Source organism: Lepidothrix coronata, unplaced genomic scaffold (assembly GCF_001604755.1).
Source record: "Lepidothrix coronata isolate B3197 unplaced genomic scaffold, Lepidothrix_coronata-1.0 Scaffold252, whole genome shotgun sequence".
NCBI lineage: Eukaryota > Metazoa > Chordata > Aves > Passeriformes > Pipridae > Lepidothrix > Lepidothrix coronata.
The window spans coordinates 730,278-755,521 of record NW_016690432.1 but is presented as its reverse complement, the minus strand read 5'-3'; the positions used below and the strand labels follow the sequence as shown (position 1 = coordinate 755,521).

Genomic DNA, 25,244 nt, shown 5'->3' with positions numbered 1-25,244 from the left:
GGGAGCAGCGGCGGGCACAGAGCGGGGGCTGTCCGCGGCGCCGCCTGACTGAAAAAAAAAGACAACAACAACCCTCCGGAGGTTCGGCGGAGGTTCCGGGGCGGGGTGTCCGCGGCGCTGCCTGCGCGAAGCGGCGCGAGGTCCCGGCGTGCCCGCGGTGGTGCCTGTGTGGAAGTGCGGCCGGGGCCGCCCAGGGCCGGGGCCGGCGCTGGCGGGGGGCCCGGGGGGCCCGGCCGGGGGGCGGCGGGACGGGCAGCACGACCAGGAGGAGGAAGAGGAGGAGGAACAGCAGGAGCAGCAGCAGCGGGAGCGCGGCCCGGACGCGATGGACCAGTGCGTGACGGTGGAGAGGGAGCTGGAGAAGGTGCTACAGAAGTTCTCGGGATACGGGCAGCTCTGCGAGCGCAGCCTGGAGGAGCTGATCCAGTACGCGGGAGGGCTGCGCAGGGAGATCCTGCAGACAGAGAGTACGTGGAGAGACCCCTCCCCCGCATCCCTCCTTCCTTCCCCTGCGCCTCCCCCGGGGGGGAACCCCCAAAATTTTGGGTGTTGTGGCCCCAAAACTTCGGGCTCTGTGGGGTGGGGACCCTTCCAGGGAGAGCCCCTGCCCCGAGGGTTCTGTGCTGCGGGGGCTGAGCCAGGACCACCCCACGGAGATTTGGGGCTTTTCTGACATGGAAAAGTTAAAAAGTGGGAGTGGGGGAGGTTTGGGTTGGGTATTGGGAAAAGGTTCTTCACCCAGAGGGTGGTTGGGTGCTGGAACAGGCTCCCCAGGGAAGTGGTCACAGCACCAAGTCAGCCAGAGTTCAAGAAGGATTGGCATGCTGCTCTCAGGCACACGGTGTGACTCTTGGGGATGGTCCTGTCCAGGGCTAAGGGTTGGACTCGAGGATTCTTGGGGGTTCCTTCCAACTCAGCATATTCTGTCTGATTCTGTGATGGGTCTCGGCCCTTCCAGGCCTTCCCTGCCTTGTCTGTGCTGCCCAAGAGGTTCGTTTGTTCCCGGTCAGCAGGTCTGGCGTGACCCTAGTGAGGGTGTTCATAACCCTTGATGTTGGGTGACAAAGGGGTTGGTCACCCCGGGGGAAACACAGGGCCGGCCTGACCTGTTTGCTTTTTTTTTTTTTTTCTCACTCGTATTTATTTTATTTTCTTTTTTCTTTCTCTTTTCCTATGTCCCCTAAGTTGTGTTCCTTTGCTTGGGGGGGAGGGTTTGGCGGTGTTTAGGGTAAAGCCACAGCACACAGCAGGGAGTAAACACCGGCCCTGTCCGCGTGTCAGCTGGTGTTGGGCACTTGCTGGGGCTGTAAACACAGGACATGTAAAGGTTGTGAAATCCCAGAGGTGGAGGCAGTGCCCTGTTTTGTTGATGGAGTGGGAGGGAGTGGAGAGGCAGCTGAAGTGATTTACCCAGGACCACGCAGGAAGCCGAGGATTAAAAATAGGAACTTACAGGCTCCTGAGCCCAAACTTGAGAGCAAATGTGCTGCTGCTCTTCTTTTTGCTTTTGTTTGGTTCAAAGGAAACATGTTTGCTGTGGTTCTTGTGCAAATACAGGTGCAAAGCTCAGTCAGGAGTGTGGATAATTCCAGGAACTCCAGTAGGAGTGTGCTGGAGCTGCTCTGTGTGTACACAGCAGTTTCTATGGACAGCAAACATGGAATTCTGATTCCAAGGCATTTGTTTGGGATGAAAAAAAGTTTGGTCTTTCTGACATTGTTTTGAACTGTGTTTCAAACTGTTGTTTGTGCTGTTTGAAACAGTCTGGGCTTGGGCATTGAGGACAGTCAATAAAATGTGTGTCTTCACAACCTGACCTGGCCTGGAATGGTCGTGGTGTGACCCTCGCACTTGTATTGGCCTTTGTTGGGCTGTAAAGGTTTGTCTGTGAGAATCCCATTGCAGGTCCAGAGCTTTTACTCACGTTGTGATAAAATTAAAAGGTTCCAGTGTGTGATTCCTTCCGGGTCCTTGTTGTGTTTTCCATCCAGGCTTGGATTAGCAGTTTCTGGGGCTGTCCAGTGAAGGCCCTGGAAATACTTTCAGCACTTAACCAAGTGATGATGCTGTCCCAGAGAGCACATTGCAAACTGAGCTTTCTTTTAGTAGAATGAAGCCAATATGTTATTAGTGCACCCTTAAACATCTGGGGACTCTTCAATTTTGGCATCTGAGGGTGAGCTGGCTTTGTAGGTGGCAAAATTCTTCTTGGGTTTGTTTTTTTTTTCCTTTAACATGTTATTTATAACTTTCTAACAAGAACAGGTATTTGCAGCTTTTATACGCTGTGTCCTGAGGATTTTTGAAAATTGGTAGTGTTGAAAACAGCCAGATATCTCAATGTGGAGCTCTAATTTAGGGGTATGGACTGCAGAAATATGCTTTAGTATGCAATTTTAAAGGAAAAAAGGAAGAGAAATGAAAACCCTCACTGCTGAAGAAGAAGTTAATGCTGTAGGACAAGATCTGAGAGCAAAGATGCATGAAAAGACCTTAAATAGACAGTGGATATAAAAAGGAAGTGGGTGGGGACAAAGAAACCATTAGAATCTGCTTTAACCTCTAAACTGTGGGGTTCCCTCCCCCCTCCAGTCCCTTAAAATGTCTTTTTTCATGTTAAAGCCTGAGGACAGACCAGCCCTATCTGTGCTCAGTCCTGTGAGTGGGAAGGCAAAGTTTGTTTTTCTTCTCCCTTCCCCTCATACATCTGTCTTTCTGGAGCCGCCAAGGCAGGGCTGCACGTTCCTGGATGGTATAAATGTGTCTGGCTGAGTAAACTTGGCTTTGGACTCTGCTTTGTGCCCAGTGTCTGTTGGCCAGTGTATTTATTTCTTTTTTTAATTGTGACTGTACGTGCAGGGCTGTGGTGTCCTGTGAATCCCGAAATACCAGGAGCGGTGGTTCCAGGCTTTCTCCTGCTGATTTTTTACAAGCAGCTCGTAGTTTGGTTGAAGCTGGAAGAGAGGGGTGCAGAGGGGAAACCTTTTACAGCTCTGATGACTTTTCCTGTGTAGACATTTTCATTGATTTACAGGAGTTGGTTTCTGCTGCAGTAAGTGTCAGGGGCCAGTAATTCACTTATTTGCTTGGCCTAAAAGCAGTGAGTTGTTTGGGTTTTAGCTTAATGGCTCTTCTTGCAAAAAACTCCAGAAGTGTATTTTAGCTTCTCTGTTCATTGCAGAATGAGTGTTTCCATTTTGCGTGTTGTGTAATCTCTGGCTGATCATTTTGTGGTGGCAAAAGCCACGAGATAGTTAAAGATCCTTCATGTGATTTTACATGTCTGTCATAAAAATTAAACAGCAACTGAGGAATAGGGATTATTCTTAAAATAATTTTAGGAGGTGAACTCCATGTAATAGTTGAGTGAATTTTTCATTTTTAATTCAGGATGCACAGAGTCACAGAATTGACTGTTTCAATCCTTATTACTCTTCACTCATCCACTAGAAAAAAAAATAGCCATTTGCCCAGGAGGTGATCCTTGGCTTCATGGGAGTGGAGGGAGTTAAAGCTTTTTTCTTTCTTAAAAGCTGTGGCTGTTGCAAAAACGCTGCTGAAGCTTCCTCAGCTGGGGATTGTGGGGCTGGACAGGAGCTGTTTGCTTGGTTAGAGGTGAGGTGAGATAGTTCAGTGTGCAACAACAGAGGGGAAGGTATCTAGAAAAAGTGTCTGGGGAATCATTATCTGTGATCACAGTTTTTTCTGGATTTCCTTTGCTGTCTCCAGAAACTGTGCTCTTAATGCACTGCTGAAACAAAAAAATGTGTTAAAATATGAAATCAAAACCGAACAAACTTAAAAAGCAAACACATTTTCCATAAAATCCTCCTTCTAAAGAGATATTTCGATGACTTTGGTTTTTGCACATGAGGGCTTTGGGCCCAGAATACCGGGGAGGCATTTCTGGGCTTCTCTCCCACTTAAAGTAGCCTTCCTGCAGCTGAAGGCTGCTGTGTCTGTGTCGCTAAAGGAAAAAACTCTTCATTTAGAATGAACTTTGTGGAAGGAGAGACCTTCAGAGGTAAAATTCTCTTTGTATTTTTGAATCAAAAGCAGGAAGAAAGGACTGTGGTAAAGCACTGAAAAATGATTTTTTTTTTTCCCCTGACTAAAGCTCCTGAGCGATGTTTGATGAGAGGCATAGAGGGTGTAAACTGTGAAGTGCTGTGATGGGGCTTGTAAACCTTCCCTGTTCATTATTTTGTTCACAGAATGGGTTGTTGGACATCAGCTAAAAATGTCACAGTTCCTAGAGAATAAATCTCATAACAATGTCCACTGGTCCTTCATGGGCTGCTTCTTATCTGTAGAGGGGAACTGGAGGCTGGTTGGCTGAACTTCCAGAGGTGTTTCCACGAGTCAGGAAGCAGAAGTTTGATACAGCTCAAACACAGAGTCCAATAGAAGTGGGTGGTTTGTGGGGTGGGAATTAACTGCACTCTGATTAATCCACATTTTGCTTTCACCTTGTTGTAGTTAAAGGTGATGTTCTCGTGTACTTTCAGGGTCAGTCTGAAAGAGAACTGATCCTGTAGTAGCTTCAGCAGCTTTCTGTTATTCTGTTATTCCCTGAGACATTTGTGGATTGGGTGTTTCTTTGAGATGTTTATTTGTATACTGTGACTGAGACACACGAGAACTTTACATTAATTTTTTAAACTGTTGCCCTTGTTCACTGTTACTGTACACCCAGCTGGATTCCTAATTCCCCAGGTGAGTTTTCACAACAGGTGAATTCCTGTCTTTCTGCCTCCTTTTACACTGATCTTGCTTTGCAAATACTCCCTGGATTGCATTTCTTTCTTTTAATACCACTTTTTGTCTTTATATGTGGCATATTAAGAGATTGGATGTTACCATTTGTCTGTAGCAAAGTGAGTAATTTTCCTCTCTTTTGTCTAGATCAAGATGGAGACTTGTCAGGGACGATTTCACTTGTTATGACACAGTGTTGTAAAAGAATAAAAGACACAGTCCAAAAACTGGCCTCCGATCATAAGGACATTCACAGCAGTGTATCCCGAGTTGGAAAAGCCATTGATAAGGTATTTATTTTGTGGTTTGATTGTATTATAGCATTAGTTCTGTGGTGTGTGCTCTGCTTTAGAAAATCTGGATTTGTGCTACAGTCAATCTTAACTAAATCATCCTGAGAACTACAGAAGCAGAGGTGATTCAGGGGGCTGTACAGTACTTGCTTTCAGAACTCACTGCACACAGATTATTCCTTCTGGGGCAGCTCAGATCTCCTAATTTCTGAGAGAAGACTCCCTATTGATACTACAAGACTTAGTATGTTTTGTGTTTTATTGGTTTAGCAGGATGTTTGTTTCAGTATCTGTCTCGGTAAGAAATACTGTGGTTTATATATATAATGTTTACTTAATTGTCAGTAGCAGGTAACTCAGAAGTGGCATTTTGTTCTGGAAAGCAGGACAAGTGGCTGTCCCATACCTGGAAGTGTTCAAGGTCAAGTTGGACTGGGCTTGGGCCAACCTGGTCTAGTGGGAGGTGTCCCTGCCCATGGCAGGGAGTTGGAATGAGGTGATCTTTAAAGTTCCTTCCAACCCAAACCATTCTGTGATTCTGTAAGATAAGAGAATTTTTTAAGAAAGGCAGTTTGTACATATTTCAGAGGTGTTGTTGGTTTTGGGGCTTAATTTTATAACACAGCCTTAATGTGAGTAGAGTAGATTCAACATCTTGTAGTCAGCGTGTCTATGCCATAACAAATCTTATCTTTGGAGCTTTGCATATGAGATGTTCTGAGATGAATTCCAGGTTCAAGAATAACTGGGATCTGAATATTTTTGTAGGTAGATATTAACAATTCTTTGAAATGATACTAAAGTGGTGCTATATGTATACTTTCAGGCCATGCTTTTCTCCGTCTGTGTTCTTTTCTGTATTCAGGGAGTCTTGTGCTTTAGAGGCTCCCTGTATTCAGGGAGTCTTTTTTGGACATTCTTGTGATAGTTTCACATCAGAACATGCCTCTGTTGACAGGATCTAAACATTTGGTTTGAGGTGCACCTTATAATCTTATTAAGGAAGATCCTGTAAATTAATCTTTTCACCTGTACAAAGACATTTGCAGCATTACCCGATACTGATTTATCCTTTGGGAATCTCATTTAAGCTTTGTTAGTAATGATAATCTGTTAAAGCACAATGTTACAATAGTGTGATGAAGGAACAAAGTACTTAATGCTGCGTTATTGGGCAGATTGTCCATGAAACTGTTGTATTTTTTGTTTATATGTACAGCTGACCATCATGGAGAGCTCAAACTTTGTAGTAATGGCTTTAATCCACACGCCACTTATCCAAAGCTTAAGGATGCATCTGTCTCAAATCCTTGCTGCTGTACCTAAACCAATTAACTAGAGTAAAATTCCATCCTTATTACCAGCTTGAAGCCTGAAATAAATCTATGTAATCTTGTCCTAAGTTTTAAACTTTCCTATTCTGCTTTAGCAAGTGGACTTTGTACAAATACGCTCTCGGGTTTGGCCAGACCTTCTTCATTTAAATCCTCTGAGGTAGAACAGCCTCAGGTCATATATAGAGGGTGTGAATGTTCAGTGGAAATTGGTGGTAGTATTTCTTACAAGCCAAAAAAAACCCCAACACTTGCAAGCTTAAAGAAGTTTAGGCTTGAGTCTAATCTCCAAATTGCTGTTTTAGTTTTCATGGAAATAGAGTTTTTCCAGTATTATTTCTGTCCTGCTTGTTTAAGTTTATTTACTATTTATATTTGAAAAGGGATAGATGTAAATAAAATAATTTTTTAAGTTTCGAGTGTGTGGTTTTGTGAAACAATAGAAAGGATCTGAATAATCCTTTCCTGCTCTGAGCCTGTTGAGTGTCAGAAGGGCTGCTTAAAAAATGAGCTCAACTTGCTGTATTCAGTGTGCTTCTTCCTCTGGATTTTCAATCTCGGTGTCTGTGGTGTTTGCATCAAAAGATTGGAAGCAGTGGGAACTGCAGGAGTCCCCAGTTCTGCTTGTCATGAAGGATGCAGTTTTATGAAGTTCAGAGCACAAGTTAGGATTGTCTCCTTAAATATGAACTTGGTTGAGCTTTTCTTTTTAGTGCAAGCAGTTTGAATATTGTTAGTTTTCCCCAACTGCTAGTAAGGGAAGTACTTTAGAATGTGTATTGGCCTGTTTCTCCAATGAATACGTGAAATGTTTAAATCCAGGTGGAATTCAGCGTTTCCCTGAACAGTGACATTTGAAGGAAAGCTTCCATATGTAGTTAATGCAGTTTCCCTGTGCTGCTGGAAAATATGTTTGAAACCTGCCAGCAAAGTCTTTGTTGGCACCTGAGTCCCATAACCTACTGGAATTGCCCTCCCCCATCCCTTCACCATAATATGCTTAAGCTTAAACCAATAGAAGTAATTAAGTGTAATTGATGTAGTGAATTGATTCTCAACACATTTTTGGACAAAATACTGCTGCTTCCAAAATAAAACACTCATTAGAATATAAACAAGCACGGCCCTCGCCTTGATTCATGAGATTTGACTTATGTTTCAAACTTATTTTATAGACAGATTAACATCTCCAGAACACTGCTTGTGGTCTCCCTAGCTGTGCGTGCTCAGGCACAGATAAATGTAACTCATTATTTTGTTGCCTGGTTTGAGATTGGGAAATAGGGTAATACTGGTGCCAATTTTATGTGACACAGCCAAATGACAGCTGTTGTTGCGTGTGGAATCAACAGACTTCCTCCTTAGCAAGCCTGGATTGTGGAAGAACTTGCTGTATTGTCTGCTCATGGCAATTTCAGGTTCAATTTCTTTTTTCCCTGTATTGAGGCAGGGTTATACCTACATATAAACTTTAGTGTGGTCAGGTTTTAAGTTATTGTAGTAATCGCTTGTGAACTTGGATGAGCCCTAGATTTGTCTGTCTGCAGAGTTCACTCTGAGAACAGAAGCCCTTAAGCAAAATGAAGTTCAAATTTGGCATCAAATACATTGAAGTCTGAAATGCCAAAGCTTTGTGTGTTGCTTTTTGGTTAGTAATTCCTGGAAACTTTATCTAATAAGCTAAACCTTTTTTCATAGTAGCTCTACATGGATCACATGTTTCTGATCCATGAAAGGTTGCCCTCTCTTCCAGAGAGCATTTTCTCCTTTGAAAGCAATTGTTTGCATCCAGTTTTTTTGTACTGTATGAGCATTTGCTCTGCTTCCAGAACTCACTGCTGTTCAGCAAGTTATCAGGTACCTCACTCATCAGCCTCTCTGTAAATCATTCTGGAATGATTTGAATTAATCTCAAAGCTTTTTGATGGGCTGGTAAATGTTTTCCCTCTAGCAGCAATCTGAGTAGTGGTTAAATGCCTTCATTTACGAATAAGAGGAGTAAATGGCAGCTCCTTTCATTTTTTCCTCCAGAATTTTAAGCCTGTTAAAAGGCCAACATTTTAAGTAGTGCTTTGGGAAGGCAAACTTTCACCTAAGTTAATGTTTGTTTCATGTAAAAACTTGTATATGAACAGACTGAAAACCTTTACTGAACTTCATATAACTGTGAAGAATGGGACTAAATGAATGCAAAGTCTTGGCAAGTTGTGCTTTGTTTTATGTGCAAACAGATTTAACAGAGAAGGTAAACAAATATTTTATTTCTATTTTGGATCAGAATTCAGAAGGGAGGAATGGACAAAGTAATCTCAACTGAGGAATAAAACTGTACTAAATCATCATCCTTCTTCATATTGTGTTGTTTCAAATAACATGGAGGGTTGTTATGTTGGTTTAAATGGTCCGTCTTGTGTTTGTGTGCATCTTGAAGTCCTCACATTCTGGCAGTTATTAGTTGTGTGTTGTTCCATTGGTGTTTCATTGGTGTATTTAGCACGTAAGATTTCTACATTTTGGCCCTAGACTTACTAGTTAGGCTCTTAAAAAAAGGTTTGTTTCTCAGGAATATTAGCTGACACTTAGGTTATTTTGTGCTTTTCAGGTTTTAAGCTTTCCGGAGTTTTTAACTTACAGAATTTATTTTAACTTTTGAAATCTTATTAAACCCCACGTGCTGTCAGTTAGCATACTGTTAGCATTTAGAAAACAAAACTGAGGGGTGTGCAGTCACCAGCAGATCATCCATGCGTGGCAGTTATGAAATACAGAAGCCAAAGGCAAGTGGTAATTTGTTCTGACATGTGACAGTCACTCACTGTAATATGTGCAGTCAGTTCCTGAAGCTCCTCAGGGCCCAGAGGTGGCAGAGCTGTGGAATCCCACATATAATACACACCTCAGGAACTGTTTAAAACAAAACACAAAAGTTATTGGAATGAGAACATGATCAAGACTGGCTTGATCAGAGAGTGACTGAGGGGAAGTGAAAAAACTTGAGCTCCTCAGGTTGTACCATGTGATTTGAATCTGCATCACGTCCAGGTTGATACAACTCGTTACCACCTTCTGTGAGAATTAAAAGTCTGATTTATGATGGGGTTTTGAAAAGGTTCACAACAAGATTTGTTGTTTCAAAAGAAAATGAGTATTTTGTGAGGGCACTGAGCTAATTAGCTCCACCACCTGTGCCCCCAAGCAGCGAGGAGGATGTGACAATGTTTGAGGCGTGGGTTCAGCTTTAATGTTTGGTAACTGCCCAGAAGAATAAGGTTTCTGCTTACAGGGTTATACAGCTTAAAGTCAATTACTTTTAGATTATTGATGATCTCCACCCTGGAAACTACGTACCAAAAGTAAACCTGTGTGTTCTGAATACTGCCCCTGATATTCCTTTAGTGTGTTGTTGATGCATTTGTTACCTTCTGGTGGTGTGCACGAATAAGAACAGTATTATTAAATCTTTAAAATGCTTAAGTTTTTCAGGATACAGCTTAAAGATGAGCAGCATGGCAAGGAGCTTACAGGTTAAGATACCCAAGTGAAAATATTGTTAAATGTGAAACTTGAATCAGTGGTGATAATTCAAATGCTCATCTTGCTCCACCATCTCAGAAAGATGGAAGAGATAATTTGCTGCACTTAACGTTTTACTGAAAGTTTGCTGAGAGACCTGAAGGGAGTGGTGGCTTTGGAGCCGTGTGTGCAGGGATGAGAAGACTGCCCCTTTCTCAGGGTGGCACAGAGCAACATCAGAGGAGATGTGAAGGTGCTGATGAAGGAAATAATTAAGTGGTGAGTAAAAGGAGGGTGCAGTGTGAGGCTGAGCTGTGCCCAGGAAGGCAGCTCGTGCCAGCTGTGTGTTATCTGCTGTGACAGAACCCGGTGTTTGTGCGAGATCGGCGTTCCCGTGATGTGCAGGGCTGTGGATCCTCACTGAGCTGCAGCTGAAGCACTGCTGTTTTCACTGAACTCCTGATTTCTGAAGTTCCTTCTTGGGAGAGAGCCCTTGAGAGAGAGCCATAGAGAGCAATCAGGCAGCAAACAAGGAGTTACTTTTAGGCTTTTTATTTTGCAGCAGCTTTGTTTTAGGCAACGGAGGAGGATTTTTATTAAAGTTAACCTGTCTGCCCTCATCATAGACCATGTTAGCAGTTAAAATCCTGGTTTATATCTTGGATTGGAACAAATGTTTCTCTCCTGCTGCCAAGAGGCACAGTGCCAAGCAGTGCCAAGTGTTACCAAAGAGTCACCGTGGCAATATCTTTAGTTATTCCTGGAATATGTCCATAGGCCACTGGCCTAAAAATACACAGCAGTAGGATCATCTGGGTTAGAGCTGTAAAAGATCTCTTGGACTTTCAAAGCTCATCCTGTTGCTGGGATGTTGAGGTCTTCAGAGATTTGAATTTCATTGTTGTTTGGGGGTGGGAAGAATGACCTTTTCCTTTTTCAGCATTGTCTATCTCCCCTCTCCCCAGTTAGGTAAAATAATCTTGAGTTAAAACTTTACTTCCAGTTTGTTGTGCTGCAGTGACAGTGATGCACTGATAACGCTGTCTTGATTCTGGTGTACACTATTCTGTCTTCTGTTCCCTGTACATTTTCACTTTTCACATATGGAAAAAGATTTTTCTGCAGAAAAATCTTCCTTCAGAAGTCCACCATGGGCTTGAAAGCCATGTTTAGTTAGTTAACTAGGTTTCTAACTTTCTAGCTAGACTTGTAATTTGCCAGTGTAATTCCTTGCGGTGAATAGTATTCAGACTTGAAACAAGCAAGCCAAAGGATTTGTTCTTCCATACACAGGAGATAATGAAGCAGCTGACAGATACATTTCACTTTGGAGGTAATTGAGGGCCAACTGAGTAATAGGCAGAAGGCATCAGGGTGGAGAGACAGGTGTCCTGCATAATTAAGGAAAAATGATGTGGGGTGATTTGTTCCAGCCCATTAACTGATAATTTCATGTGTTTCAGAACTTTGACTCGGACATCAGCAGTGTGGGCATAGATGGGTGCTGGCAGGCTGACAGCCAGAGGATCCTCAACGAGGTGATGGTGGAGCACTTCTTCCGGCAGGGAATGCTGGATGTAGCTGAGGAACTTTGTCAGGTAAAGATAAGCGTGGGTGTTGAAGGTTATCAACTGTGGAAAAGATGCTTTGTGTTACCTTCCTTATTTGAATGTTCTAGGTCAATATTTAAACTGTCAGAAAACCAACAGATCAATCCCACTGTGTTTTTCATGCTTTCACTAAAAACTGCCTTCTTTTTTTTTTTCCAGGAATCTGGTCTATCGATAGATCAAAGTCAAAAAGAACCGTTTGTGGAGTTAAATCGAATATTGGAAGCATTAAAAGTTAGAGTTCTGAGACCTGCACTAGAGTGAGTCTACTCATTTTTTTCCTTCCTCCCCATTTTTTTTAATGCTTTTAACAAAAGGGATACCTGTTAGTGAGATTTTCTCCTGAACAAAACAATTCAGTTAATGCAAGTCTGTGGATAATGATGACTGCTCAGACCAAAACCAAGTCTGGGAATTCGTAATGTCTGGGATCTGTCAGTCAGCCTTAGACCAGGCTATTTTCTCGACCTCAGTAGACTTGACAACCCTTAGACATGTAGGCTCGTGCTAAAAGCAACAGTGAGGAGGGAAAGGTGATAAATGTCTCAAGGGCTGCTGCTTTATGATTTACAGTAGTGGATACATAACGGCATGCCATTTCAGAATAGCTTTTAACTTAAAAATAAGAAAGCCCCAGAAAAACCCTCAGCCTAATTTTTAAGTTTTCAGAAGCCTGGGTTGGTCTCAGAAGCTAAAAAACAACCACAAAACACAAAAACCCAAACCAACCAAACAAAACAACTAAACCAACTCTGAAGCGACCTTTTAAAAACAGAAGCCGTGAAACAAAAGCAAATTCAAAATTTCCGTGTTTAATTCCTGAGCATAATTCACATACTTAGGATGTCTTTTTTGCATTATTCAGTTAAGTACATTTTTGTATTAACAAACATTTTCTTTTCCCTTTAACATGAACCAGCAGAGGTGTGTCAATTCAGTGCTTATTGGCATTTAGGTGCAGAGACACTGACACTCAAAGTTCATCAACTAAATCCTGCATTATGCCTCTGAGTCATGCAAAGTTTGACCTAAATAGTTGGCCTTCGAATATAGTTGCACAGGTGGAAAGGTGGGGTGGTTTACTGCAGTTGAATTGGCTAAATTGAAGGGAAGCAACACTGCTGTTACAACTGAAACAGGATTTACTGTCAGCTACACCATGTATTTCTTATAGTTCAAATAGTAACAGAGCTGTTGAGAAGGATAATCCCCGAGGAACAGTAATTTGCTGTTCTGTCTGTTCCCTTGAAGTCCCTCAATTCATTTTAGCTCGAGTTTGCAGGGCTTTATGCCTTACCCATTGCTTCTTAGTTGTGTCTTGTAGTTTCTGCAATGAGTTAAATATTTTTCAAACAAAGGAGAAGGCATGGTTGTCCTTCAAAGGAATTCTTATTCCAGCTGAATGGGCAGACAATAGGGTGTATTGTCAGCATAGTTTTTGTGCTGGTCTCCCTCCCCCACCCTGTCTTATTTCTGTGTATAATGTTTATTCTGTTTAAACTGGACAGTGCAAAAGCTGTCTGCTTCTCTTTGCTGCTGCTGGGCACAGAGGGGCCTTATTTGTAGTGATGTTTATGTGAAAACCATAGGGAGGATGATCCACATGTGACAAAATGTCATAGTCTGGTGTAGAAGATAACCCATGTCTTAAATGCCCAGTTACTCCACAGAACTGCTGATGCCAGTGAAGGGATTTCCCATATTATTTCCTAGCAGAGGTGAGTGTTCAGGAGGAGGGATGGAAACCAATCCTGGATGGATGATCTCCATATGATAGGAGCTTGGAGAGTGGGATTGTGCTCTTTGGGCTAAAACTGGCATCAGTAAATACAGCTCCAGGAATGCATAGAGGAGTCCCAAACTGGCCCATGGCAGGGTCAGACTGCTGACAGTGGTGTTGAAGCAGAAAGGTGTCACACAAAGATGATTAATTACAGTCCCATGAACCAGGAAGGGGAGTATAGCAGGGTTTATCCATGCAAAATCGCGGAAGGTTGGGATTAAAACAACAACCAGTCTCTCGGGCTCTGCCAGTGCTCTGTGCCTGTGCTTGGTTTAACTCAGTGTTGGAAACAAAACAAACACAAGTGGCTCCTGGTCACTGCCATGGGAAGGGAGTTGTCAGATTAATGACTTTTCCAATAGACTCTCAAACCCCTGTTGAGGTGATAGAGAGAAATTAGTATTTGTGTCTCAGAAAAAAACAGACCCCAACTGTACTTTTTTTTTTCAGATTTTCTTTTAATTCCAACACTTAAAAATATGTCACTTCAGGTTTAAATAGAATATGACTGGCCATAACTTTTTTGTTTTCCCTTGTGGGCTGTGCAGCTTGACTTTTGTAGATGCCCAGTCTGGCCCTGCACCATTAAACTGTGTCATCTCTGCACCTCTTCAGGATCCCATTAATTTCCAGTGACTTTTCTCACTGTAATTTGGTGATGGGGAGGAGAAATACATGTGTGGTTTTTTTTTTTTTTCTGAATGGATTCTGGCCCTTTGGAGGTCAGGTTGGGTCTCCATGTGAAGGTCTGGTGGGAATGACTTCCAGGTTCCAAGCTTTCTGTCTTCACCTCTGTCTGTAAACAGGAGGGCACACAGGTCACTCAGAAGTGAAAACACTTAAAGTATCATTTTGAGAGGAGGTAAGAAGACAGGTGATGTGATTACCAACAGTTTTGGACAGTGCTAGAGAGTCTGTGGGCTGGATGTTTTAAACCTCACTTGCTGGTTTTTTGTTTTTCTGTTGGAAGTAGGAACAGCGTGTCCCAGACCAAACACCTCAGGCCTTGCTTCTGTGGTTGCTTTCTTTTGATACAAATCTGTGCTGCCACTCAAAGAACTAAAAATGGAAAGGCTGCCTAAAAGCTCATTTGGAAAAATAGTCTCGGCCTCAGCAAGATGAAGTACTCTGTCATGTGGGTGTGAATATTGGCAGGGAGAGGACGGAGGCTCTTTTGATGCAGTAGAGATTAATATCTCATTGATGGGACTGTGGACTAGCCTTAGTGTTTATTTATAATTTTTTGTCCTTCAGCTGCTTATTAGTCTGTGGTTGTTAACTTCAGGCTCTTGTTTTTGTAGCCTGGATTGAACTTTATTGCCACTATACCTGGTTGAAGCTGGGCACACTGATCATAAAAATATAGTTAAAAAAAACCCCAAAAAACTTATAAAACCACCCCAAACCTCACTCACAACCCTTGGTTAGTGAGTGTGCTCTTCCCTCCTGGTGGAGATGACAGTGCTGACTGTCTTATGGGGCTGCTCATCTGAAACTGCTTGAAATTAGGGACAGTAGGGCTTGTTCTTAGTTCAAAGGCTTCATTTTTCACTGTTTCCTACTGAAAGATTCCTGGGTCTTTACAAAGCCTTGTCAGTGAAGTCAGACCACTGACACTTCCACCACAACAAATTGAAAGTGGATACTTGCTCATTAATGCTCTACCTTCTTGCTTTGAAAGCTTTACCAATACTGTAAGGATGCTTAATTTTCTTATTTTAGTATTGATTGAAGAAAACAGAGGCCTCACATACCCTTTTTGGTTTTGTTTTGTTGTTTTGTTTTTTTTTTTTTTGAGGAACAGAGACTTCCTCAGTTCGTTACTGAAAAGTGAAAAGCTTTTTTCTTAATGGGGCCCCCACAGTGAAAATAGTAGAACTAATTAACACTAATGAGAAACAGATGTACTGGAGAACATTGAAATTTGAGGTTCTTAAGAGAGAGATTGGATTGATTTAGGCCTGACTAAATTGAATTAAGGAAAAAAAATCTGAAACAACACCCAAAGAACTTCTCAAAAAAAACAAGAAAGAGATGGATGAATTCTAAATAATAAAAAAAACTTCTTATGAAACGCTTTGAAAATTCCAGTTCATTTTACTCAATGTGTGTTTAAGAATTCTTTCATGTTATTTAGGAGCCAAACATTAGTGTTGTCATGGTGAATGAAACACAACAAGTGAGAAATATTCTTATTGTCCAAGTTGAAAATAACACAGAAAGCAAAGTTTATCTAGGGTAAAGTATGATATTTAGGCTGACTTCCCTTCTATTGTAAGGTCTTGATAGTGTCTGTCTTTGAGGTCCCATAGATGCAAGTCCTCTCTCCAGGGCACACATATAAACATAGTGGCTTGGAGAACATGTTTGTTGAATGAAGACATAGGAAAATGTTCTTGAAAGGCTTGGTCAAACTTCTCCAGTGTGCAGCTGAAGAACTGTCAGTAATTGTTAAAATTAAGATCAAGTGTTACTAATTTATATACAGTAGATTCTAGCTATTTCCACCTTTTGTTGCACCTCATTTAGTCTTGTCTTCCAGCCAGTGAGTGTTGAATTTTGCAGAGTTTAACCTCTACAGCAGCACCAGAAGTACCACAGTCCATATGTTGTGCGCCCTGTGTAGCTCCTTTACTTGTAAAAGGTCCTGCCATTTTCTCTGCTCTGTAGAGACTCTCAGAAGTTCAGGGAACAGTCATACTTCCCTTGAAATAGAGGGTAGATAATTGTGATAATTTCATAGGGTGTAGGCTGACACTTAATTACTCTTGTGTCACGTCCCATTGTGCCTCCTCGTTTCTTCCAGGTGGGCGGTATCCAACAGAGAAATGCTCATGGCACAGAACAGTTCGTTGGAATTTAAGCTGCACAGATTATATTTCATTAGTTTATTGATGGGGGGAACAGCAAATCAAAGAGAAGCACTTCAGTACGCGAAAAACTTCCAGCCATTCGCCCTAAATCATCAGAAAGGTACAGTTTTGGTCACATTAAGGGGATTTAAAGCACTGGGATATGGCACCTTGTAGTAAAATATTAATCATGTTCCAAATGTGCCTTACTCCATTACTATCAGTTTGTTAAAGGCTTCTTATTTTTGTATTTAATGTATATAACCTGAATCCTTACGATTTGAATTGTCTTTTTTTCTCTTTTTTTAAGAAGACACACATAAATGTGAATGTTTGCACATTTGCTTAACATTAAGGGTTTTGACTCTTTAAATAAATGTGTAGGTTACATCTATAATAGGTCTGTGCCAGGGTAAAGTGTTAAAAATGCACACAAATGTTCTTGGAATAGTCATCTGCTACTTTCTGCTGCGTGGGGTAATACAAAGAAGTGAAACTTTTGAAAAACGGGGAACACGTGAGTTAAATGAATGATCTCAGTCTGAATCCAATAAAGCCTATTTTTTTAGGGTAGTGTGTGTGTGTCAGAAAGCTTACAAAAAACTAAACCTGTTTGCAGCAGATTCCCAGGCAGCACACCCTGCCTGTGGTGGGGCAGGCAACTCCCCAGTCAGTCCGTAGTGGAATGGAGTGTCCTGTAGAGGTGAGGGTGTGTGTCATTGATTCTGCCTGTTTTCCATGTGAAAGAACTGCAGACACGAGCTTTCATTTGTTGCATAAAGCATCTCCCTGCTCCTGGTCCCTCCCAGACATTCAGGTGTTGATGGGCAGCCTGGTGTACCTGCGGCAAGGCATCGAGAACTCCCCGTACGTTCACCTGTTGGATGCAAACCAGTGGGCTGACATCTGTGACATCTTCACAAGGGATGCCTGTGCTCTCCTGGGCCTCTCAGTGGAATCACCTCTCAGTGTTAGGTAATGCTGCTTTTCCTTTGCTTTTGAAGCCAGGTTCATTATGGTTTGGTTTCTGTTTCTTATTGAGGACCAAAGAAATGGCCTTTGGGAAGTAGTCTCGTCTAGCTTGCATTAAATAAAGAATATAATTACATTTAGCTCTAACCAGGTTTGCAAAGGTTAGAAATCAGAGGTTCCTGTGTGTTGAGCTTTACCCTGCACCACTGCAGCTCAAGAATAAGCATTCCTGAATGGAATTTGGCTTCTGAAGTTTAGACACAAGTGTGAAAGATGAGGATGGCAATCAGCCAGTTACTCTCAGCAAAATTGTGACAACTGTCCCTGCTGTTTAACTGAAAAAAAAAAAAAACCTAGAACTGTGGCCATGATTCTGTCAGCATTTGATAATTTTGGTTTTTAATCCACACATTACTGGTCTTCTTAGAAGAATGCTTAAGAGTTATGTTGTAATTTCAGCTGCTAAAATTTCTGAATTGTTTGCTGGACCTCATTTGCAAAGAAGAAAGAGGCACTTTTAAGCTCAGTAGCTAACCTGACAAACTGCAAATCTGTAGGAGGCAGTTGGAAATGTGAAGGAAACCCAACCTAATCTCCTTCGAACTCCAAAGATAAAACAGATTAGCTGCTATTTAGCCTTTGCATGTCAATACCCCCAATATACCCATCTGATGTTCTCATTTTTATTTCAGACATTAAATAGAAAATAAATGATATGTATCTTTCAAGGCTAGATTTGGTACTTAGCAGAAGCTTCACTACCTCCTCTTTTTGGGGGGGCTTTTTTTTCCCTGTTTCTATTTACTGTTGTTAGACTTCTGTGCTTAGTTTAGAACTCGTAAATTGTCAAGCCTTCTGTTTGCATCTCAGTCACAAAATACAACAGAAAGAACAAAAGGAACACTTCAGATTGTCTTTCTACAATAGACTTACAAGTTTCATTTTGAGGTTTTTATAGATATCCAAAGCTTATATCTCTCTTTTATGGCTTTCATCTTTCTCCTGTTTCATTCAAATTAACAACAGTCCTTTTCATTTTTGTTGCTCGTGCACTGATGCTGCAATGCAGTTTTCAGTGCAAATGGCCAAGAGATTTTCAGTGAAGTGGAAAATCCCTGTTACTGATGTTTGGAGGAGTTGGACATTTGCTTTGCTCCTGATGTGGAATTGATTGCTCTGAAATGTATTTACTGTATAGGTGGTATCAATACTCTTGTCATAAATAAGACTGTTCTAAATGGGTGTGACCTTTGAGTGCTACAGATCCTTTAGGAATTAAACCAGCGTGAAGTGAAATCCCTGCTATAAAATACATTCTTTCTAGAACATGAGCAACGGGCACTTTTTTAAGGCTGATTGGTTTCTTCAATATTTATCTAATCCTATACAGGCTCATGGTCTGAGTTTATGTGTGGAGACAGTGGGATAACTCTTGTAGTATGGAGGTTGTGGTTCAGGGTCTTGAAGGACTACAGGACACCATTTGAATTTACTGTTTACTTGAATTGTTACAATTTTAAAGGGCTCTTGGGAGATGTTTTCTTACAGAACCATTAAAGCAGTAATGCTTGTCTTTCTACAAATGCTATCTGTCTGAACTTTTTCACAGGGTTAATACAAAGTACAGTCAGGGCTGAAGTAACCAAAAAGCAAAGTGTAAGGATTGAAATGGCCAGTTGGTGAGGATATGATTTTTAAAAAATTTTTTTTTGTAGCTTAGGCAAGAGATCCACAGGTTTCAGGCATATCCTTCCCAAGTAAATCAGCCAGAATGTTCCTGCAGAAATACAGAAACAATTATCTGGAAGGACAGAGCGGAGACGAAGGGCATGACTTCTGCAGACAATAAAACTTGCACAAATAGTAAAATAATCTGCCAAACAAACAGAGCAGGCTGATACCAATGTCAAATCTTCTGTTGCTGGTGATTTCCAGGCCTGTAGTAGTGTCAGTTAGACTTAAATCCATCAAATCATCTGTTAATTTTTTGGAAACTCAGCGTCATATTTTCTTTTGTAACATGCTGAAATATTTCCAAATGATGTGGTAAGTTCCAGTAACGGGCAACTCCCAGAGGAGGCTGCACTGTTGGGACACAGATTCTGGGCAGTTTTATACTGCTGTTCTTGTCACAGGGCATGCTTTCCCTCCTTCACTTACCTTCCTAGGGTTCTTCTACGTTTTTTTTCTTGATTTAAGGTGAAGGTGGAAAGACATGTTTCTTTACATGGTAATTAGGTATAATTAAAGGATTTTATGGGTTGTGTGTACGTGTGGGCTCCATGGAAGCTCTTAGGCTGCACGTGCTCTTCCACAGCTGAGAGCAACCACTTGTGTGAGCTGAAGTGGTGTCTTTCTCCTGCACAGGTCAAAGTCAAAGTAGGTGCCAGAGAAAATCAATTTATTACAATACTCAGAGGGGGGGATTAACTGTTGTTTTCTGTCCAGAATGTAGTACCTGAGGGCCTCATCCTAAAATACAGGATAACTGATAACCCGCCCCAGAGCCCTTGCTTGTCCCTACTTCTGAGCTCCTTCCAGGTATAACGAGATCTGAATGAAATAGTACAAAACTCTTGTGTCCCAGTTAACCTTTGAAGCAGAAATGTGAAAAATGCTCGTTTCCTAGCAGGTACTTTATGTTAACATTTCCCTTTTCTGCAGTTTTTCAGCAGGTTGTGTAGCATTACCAGCTCTAATTAATATCAAGGCAGTTATTGAACAAAGGCAGTGCACGGGCGTTTGGAACCAGAAGGACGAACTCCCGGTGAGTTGATGCTGAGCTGCCCCAGGACAGATTTCTGATGGCAAATGCTGTTTTCAGGTTTCTTTTGTGCTGAATGTTATGGGATGTTACACATGGCCTCCACCTCCAGCAGCCTGGGGGTTTGCAGGGCCCTGGGGCTCACAGACACCCCCACACACAAACACAAAGGACACTGACACGACCAGACCAGCTGCACAGGCTGCCACAGACACAGCTCTGCCTTCAGCAGCACCCACACACAAGGATTGCATAAAACATAAGTACAGATAGCCAAGGTCCCTTCCTCCTCTTTGGCTGGTAAAGATTGAAATCCACTAGTGAAAGCAGAAATGCACCACTCCAGATTCACAAGCAGGTATGTGTTCACAGGCACTCAGATATTGGCCTGCTTTATACCTTTTTCTGACCATTCCTTCCCTATCCCCTTGCCCCACACTTTCTTCCTGCAATTTGTATAGTACTGCTGACCCCCTGTCCTCTGAGACCCTCAGGTTTGCATTGATCTCTCTTGCAAAGTCCAGGTTTGGTTGGAGTTTATTGACGACCTCTTAGTTAGTGTGGCTGTCAAGGTTGTTTCTTGTTATTGTCCCTATTCTCTCTCTTTGTCAGGTTTGTACCTCTGGATATTGTTTGATGCTCCCCCTTTCACTTGTTATCCCCTTTCACATTGAAAGGGTCTTTGATCAAATGACCTTAAAGAAACAGGCGCTCTCTCCTTCCACTTATTCTGTTTCTGTATAACTGGAAAGAAAATGGATCCCACAGGGAAACATTAACTTCCCCTACCTAGGCTTGAGCTTAGTCCAGGGCTTGCTTTGCACTGGCTCTTTATCAGGCAGACAGGAGATGAAAGAATTAGTGCTGCATCTGGGGACACAGGAGTTGGGATCCAGTGCATTATGCTTCCAGCACATCTCATTTATATCAGTTGAAATGAAGTTCAGTTGTTATGAAACTCCAGTTTCCCTTTATAGCTCTTACCAAGCGTGTGCAGCTCTCCAGTGACCTGCTCCTGATTTGGAAAGGAAATCTATTTAGTGCAAACTGGGCATGAACTGAGTTACCCTCTTCAACTGCAGCTGGAAGAGATTCATTTATAGTGTAAGGATGTGTGTTGAGTTTCTCCCAGCTGTGTTTTCTGTAATGCTGAGAATGTAACCTCCAAGTGTGACAAATTCCTGCCCTGCTGTCCAGATAGGAATGATTACCTAGGGAGAATTTGGAAAAAGATTGCCGTCTGATGTAGAGCAGTTAATAATACACGTGTGTCTCCTTGCATTTTCTAAACTGGAGGATCTCTGATGTGTTCTGCTGAGGCAGTAGGGGTGTGGAAAGCCTTATTTTCATTGTGCAAAGGCAGAGATTAAGTAGCATGAAAAGGTCACATTGTCAGGTTTGGTTGAAGGTTAAACCTTTTGGAACAGAGGACTGGTCAGAGCCAGCAGCTTTAGGTACACAGGCAGTTATTTTTGCAGTTCCCAGTTAATTGCTGAAGCCACAGACCTGTTTTTCTCTGTTACGTGCCCCTTCCTGAAATAATTTTATTCTTGGGGCAAGAGTTGTGCTGCACCAGTGTCTTCTGTGTTGGTACTGAAAATTAGTGATTCTAACCCACTTCATTAGTCACAAGACATGAAGGCGTTGGGAGAGCCTTTCAAGAAGCTGTAGAACATTAACGTAGTCAATCCAAGGATTTTTCTCTTTTTTTCTTTCTCCCTTAAATAAAGTCTGTCATCTAAACCACTTTGTATTTCCTAGCCAGATTTCCAGAAAGTCTTGCTGGGTCACAGCTCAGTTTTCCTGCCAGGGCATAGATTTGCACCAACATATGCACTTGTCCCTTGGCAGAATACTCTGCTTTGTTGCTTCTGCCCATGCCCAACATAAATCACCATTTTAAGATCACAGTTAAGTATTTTTGGCTGGGAAATTGTCAGGCATCCACACAATGGGTTTTGCTGCCTTCACAGCCGAAGTGAGAAATCTGTTAAGTAAGGGCCATGACCTGAAGGGATAATTATCTGGAAATGCAGTTTCCCAAGATAAATTTTTCTGTTGATTTCTTTCACAGATTGAAGTGGACCTTGGTAAAAAGTGCTGGTATCATTCAATATTTGCCTGTCCCATCCTTCGTCAGCAAACAACAGATAATAATCCACCTATGAAATTAGTCTGTGGTCATATTATATCAAGAGACGCTTTGAATAAAATGTTTAATGGCAGCAAGTAAGTACCATTCTTTTATTTCAAACAACATGTAGACAAAGGCCAATCTTAAGACTAGAATACTGTGCTTTGGGAAAACTGAGTCCATAATTACATAATCAGTGGAAGGTTGTTAATCTTGGAGAATGGTTTAAAAGCCAGATAAGCCAGGTTGATGCGCTGGAGAAAAACATAATAAACCCTCTGGTGTTGTGAAAAGCGAGTTTATGTGAAAGAATTTAATGAGCAGAGTAATTTTTCAAGTTATAAGTCCCATTGTATTGTCTTAAATTCAGAATGGAGGCCTTTACACACACAGTTTTTCCCGGGGAGCAAGGTTAGTAATGCATGAAACATCCCTTAAAAATAAAATCAAACCTCTGGGGAAATACAGCTTAGTAATTGAGCAGGTAGGGGAATTATCACTGTGAAAATACTCCTCAGATATGTGTGGCGTGCCTGCAGGCTTTTGGGAAGCAGAAAATGGGAGAGAGAAAACTATACAGATTTTCTTGAGGAAGAACTGGTGGTTGTTTGGATGCAATAGATGCAGCTTCTGTGGAGGCTGTCAGCTTAATTTAGAGCTGTAAGTCGTTTTGGGAAATTCAGTGTGAAAATAAGTGAGGCCATGAATGAAAATGCTGACTGATGTTTGTGTTCTGTGCCCTGTTGGAGAAGCCCGAAGGGATGCCTTTCTGGGTGACTTTAGCCATTTTAAGCCAGTAAACTTGCTGCTCTATCATTCCTGTGCCCCATTACTCATTCCTGATGCTTTCATTGATCAGCTTTAGTGACAGCACAGCTCTGACAATATTAACTCAGGGTGAGGGTGGAAAAGGTAAAAGGCCCAAATGTGAGAGATGGGGGGGAAAATGGACCAGTGCTAGAAGAGACATTATAAGCAAGTAGGATTGTATCACTGGAGACCTCAGCAGGGAGGCCAGGCTGAGGTCTTCAGTCATAACCTGCAGGAGCTGATATAAATGGGTTGTAAAATCACAGCGTTTTGAGAACCAGACAGTAAAATGCACTGGGTGCTGAGGGAAGCCACCAACTGATCTAAAATTACTGCAGGGCCAGACTGGATGGGGCTCTGAGCAACCTGGTCTAGTGGAATGTGTCCCTGCCCATGGCAAGGGGGGTGGAACTGGACGGTCTTTAAGTCCCTTCCAACCCAATCCATTCTATGACTTCTAAATACAACAAGAGAATCCAGAAGTAGAAATAATAGCTACGAAGAAATTCCTCTTCATGATTAATCTAATAATTCAGAGGCATGTGGGTGGAAGGTGAGAAAGACTAGAAAGAAAAACATCATAAGGTCTCTCTCAGCTAAAAGTGACTTTCAGTGGAGCCAAGTAAAGTGTTGTGGCTTAAGAATGCATTTGTTTCATGCTACAGTGGTAAAACTCGATACCTTTAATGCTCAGTTGTCACACATTGCCCCAATTCTAACACGTTATTTTTGTCCCCAGATTAAAATGCCCCTATTGTCCAATGGAACAGAGCCCTGGAGATGCCAAACAGATATTTTTCTGAAGAAAAGTTTCATTATGCAGTTTGTAAGTGACACTCTGGATTTCAGGTGCATTTCAGGAGAATTAAAACACATTTGTTCCCTTTTATGCAGCAGACTGAGGACTCCTGTGTTTGTATAAGCTAATGCTACAGAAACTTTGCCAACATTTAGTATATACATACCAAGTGAAAATGCTACAGAAATATTATTACCATAGGGCTTTACTATACTCTTGGTCTCCATACCTGATCAAGTTACTACACCAGCAGTTGTCATTCAATGCAGGTTTTTGTACTTAATTAATGGTGACTTTTTACTTTTTAAAGGCAGAAATTGATCACCCCCATTTGTTTAATATTCTTCCTGCTATTATTCTATCATTTTATTGATAACTGTCATCTTAGAGAATGTTTGTGGACAAAGTTTTATTTCCTGTAATGTGTACATAATTAAAGGTAAATACTTCAGAAAAAAAAAGGTTTGATAAATTGAATAGTCGTTATAAAACTAATTTGTATTTTTTTCGCTGAAAATGCTGTGATATATTCTGAGTTTTTCTTTCAAACATTTTTTCAACTTTTACATAGAATTCAAAGTAAATGTGCATATATATAAAGTATATAAAATATAGCCCCAAGGGGCTACCTGTTAAAATCCATCACTAATTTATAAGGGTGATGTGTGGCTAAACTACTACTGGGGCAGAGAGGGAATAGGAAATCCTGTTCCTTTGGTTTCACGATGGAGAAGTGTTTGTGTAAGAGAACATTCAATAAATTCTGAAGTGGAAATGCTTTTAGTCGATGACATTTGCTCTCTGGCCTTTGTAGTCATGTTCTTTGAACTTTGTATTCAGGATTAGGCTATAAATGTCATGTTGCTGTATAGTTTAATAGTCATTATAGTGTGCTATTTATAAACAGTTATCAAAACCAAATAAATTGTAGAAGTATTCATTGTTAAATGGGGGGAAAGCATGTTCTGATGCAACCTACTGATCACAACTCTGCACTTGGCAGAACTGGGCCCTACATCATATATTAGGAGGTAGCAAGTTTTCTGTAGCTTGAGAACACTTTGCTTCTAGCCTTGTTTTTGTAGTAGAATATTACTGCCATTGCCACTTTTTCTGCTGAATTTGTCATATTGTTGACTAGGTAAATTTGTACTCATAACGGAGACGTAGATCATGGCAGTTAAATCTTTTTTAGTGTGCATATATTTGTATTTATTGCACTGTCCTATAGTAGGGCAAGCAGCCATAAGGCATGCAAAGCTACATGTAAAATTATATTTCTGTATTGTGTAGTTAAAAAAAAAACAACAACAAACAACCAACCAACCCCAAGCTTCTGTGGTTGAACACTGACACACTGGTTGAATGCACTAGCACAAATGCACTACAGAGAAGACCGTCTTTGGGAAATCTACACCTTTTGAATTTGTCTGTCACCTGACTGGAGACACTGAGTCGGACTCTTATCGGATCAGTGACAATGGACAAACCTACAGGACATTAAAAAGAGGAGCGAGTCAAGGCACACAAATTTTAAACTTCAGATGTGTTTGATAACATGTGAAAAATACAGGTGTGTGATTTTTTTTTTTTTTTTCCTCTGCAAAACTTACATTGTATTC

General features: G+C 41.5%; 1 protein-coding gene across 1 annotated transcript; it reads left to right on the top strand.

Moving 5' to 3' along the window:
• Positions 1-232: 232 nt before the first annotated feature.
• Positions 233-24,413, top strand: RMND5A (required for meiotic nuclear division 5 homolog A). Its single transcript, XM_017835255.1, has 9 exons — positions 233-467; positions 4,906-5,048; positions 11,362-11,496; positions 11,668-11,768; positions 16,098-16,264; positions 16,953-17,118; positions 19,780-19,882; positions 21,954-22,108; positions 23,563-24,413. The coding sequence occupies exons 1-9, from the start codon at positions 326-328 to the stop codon at positions 23,624-23,626; spliced, it is 1,176 nt and encodes a 391-aa protein (XP_017690744.1). The 5' UTR covers positions 233-325; the 3' UTR covers positions 23,627-24,413.
• Positions 24,414-25,244: the final 831 nt, after the last annotated feature.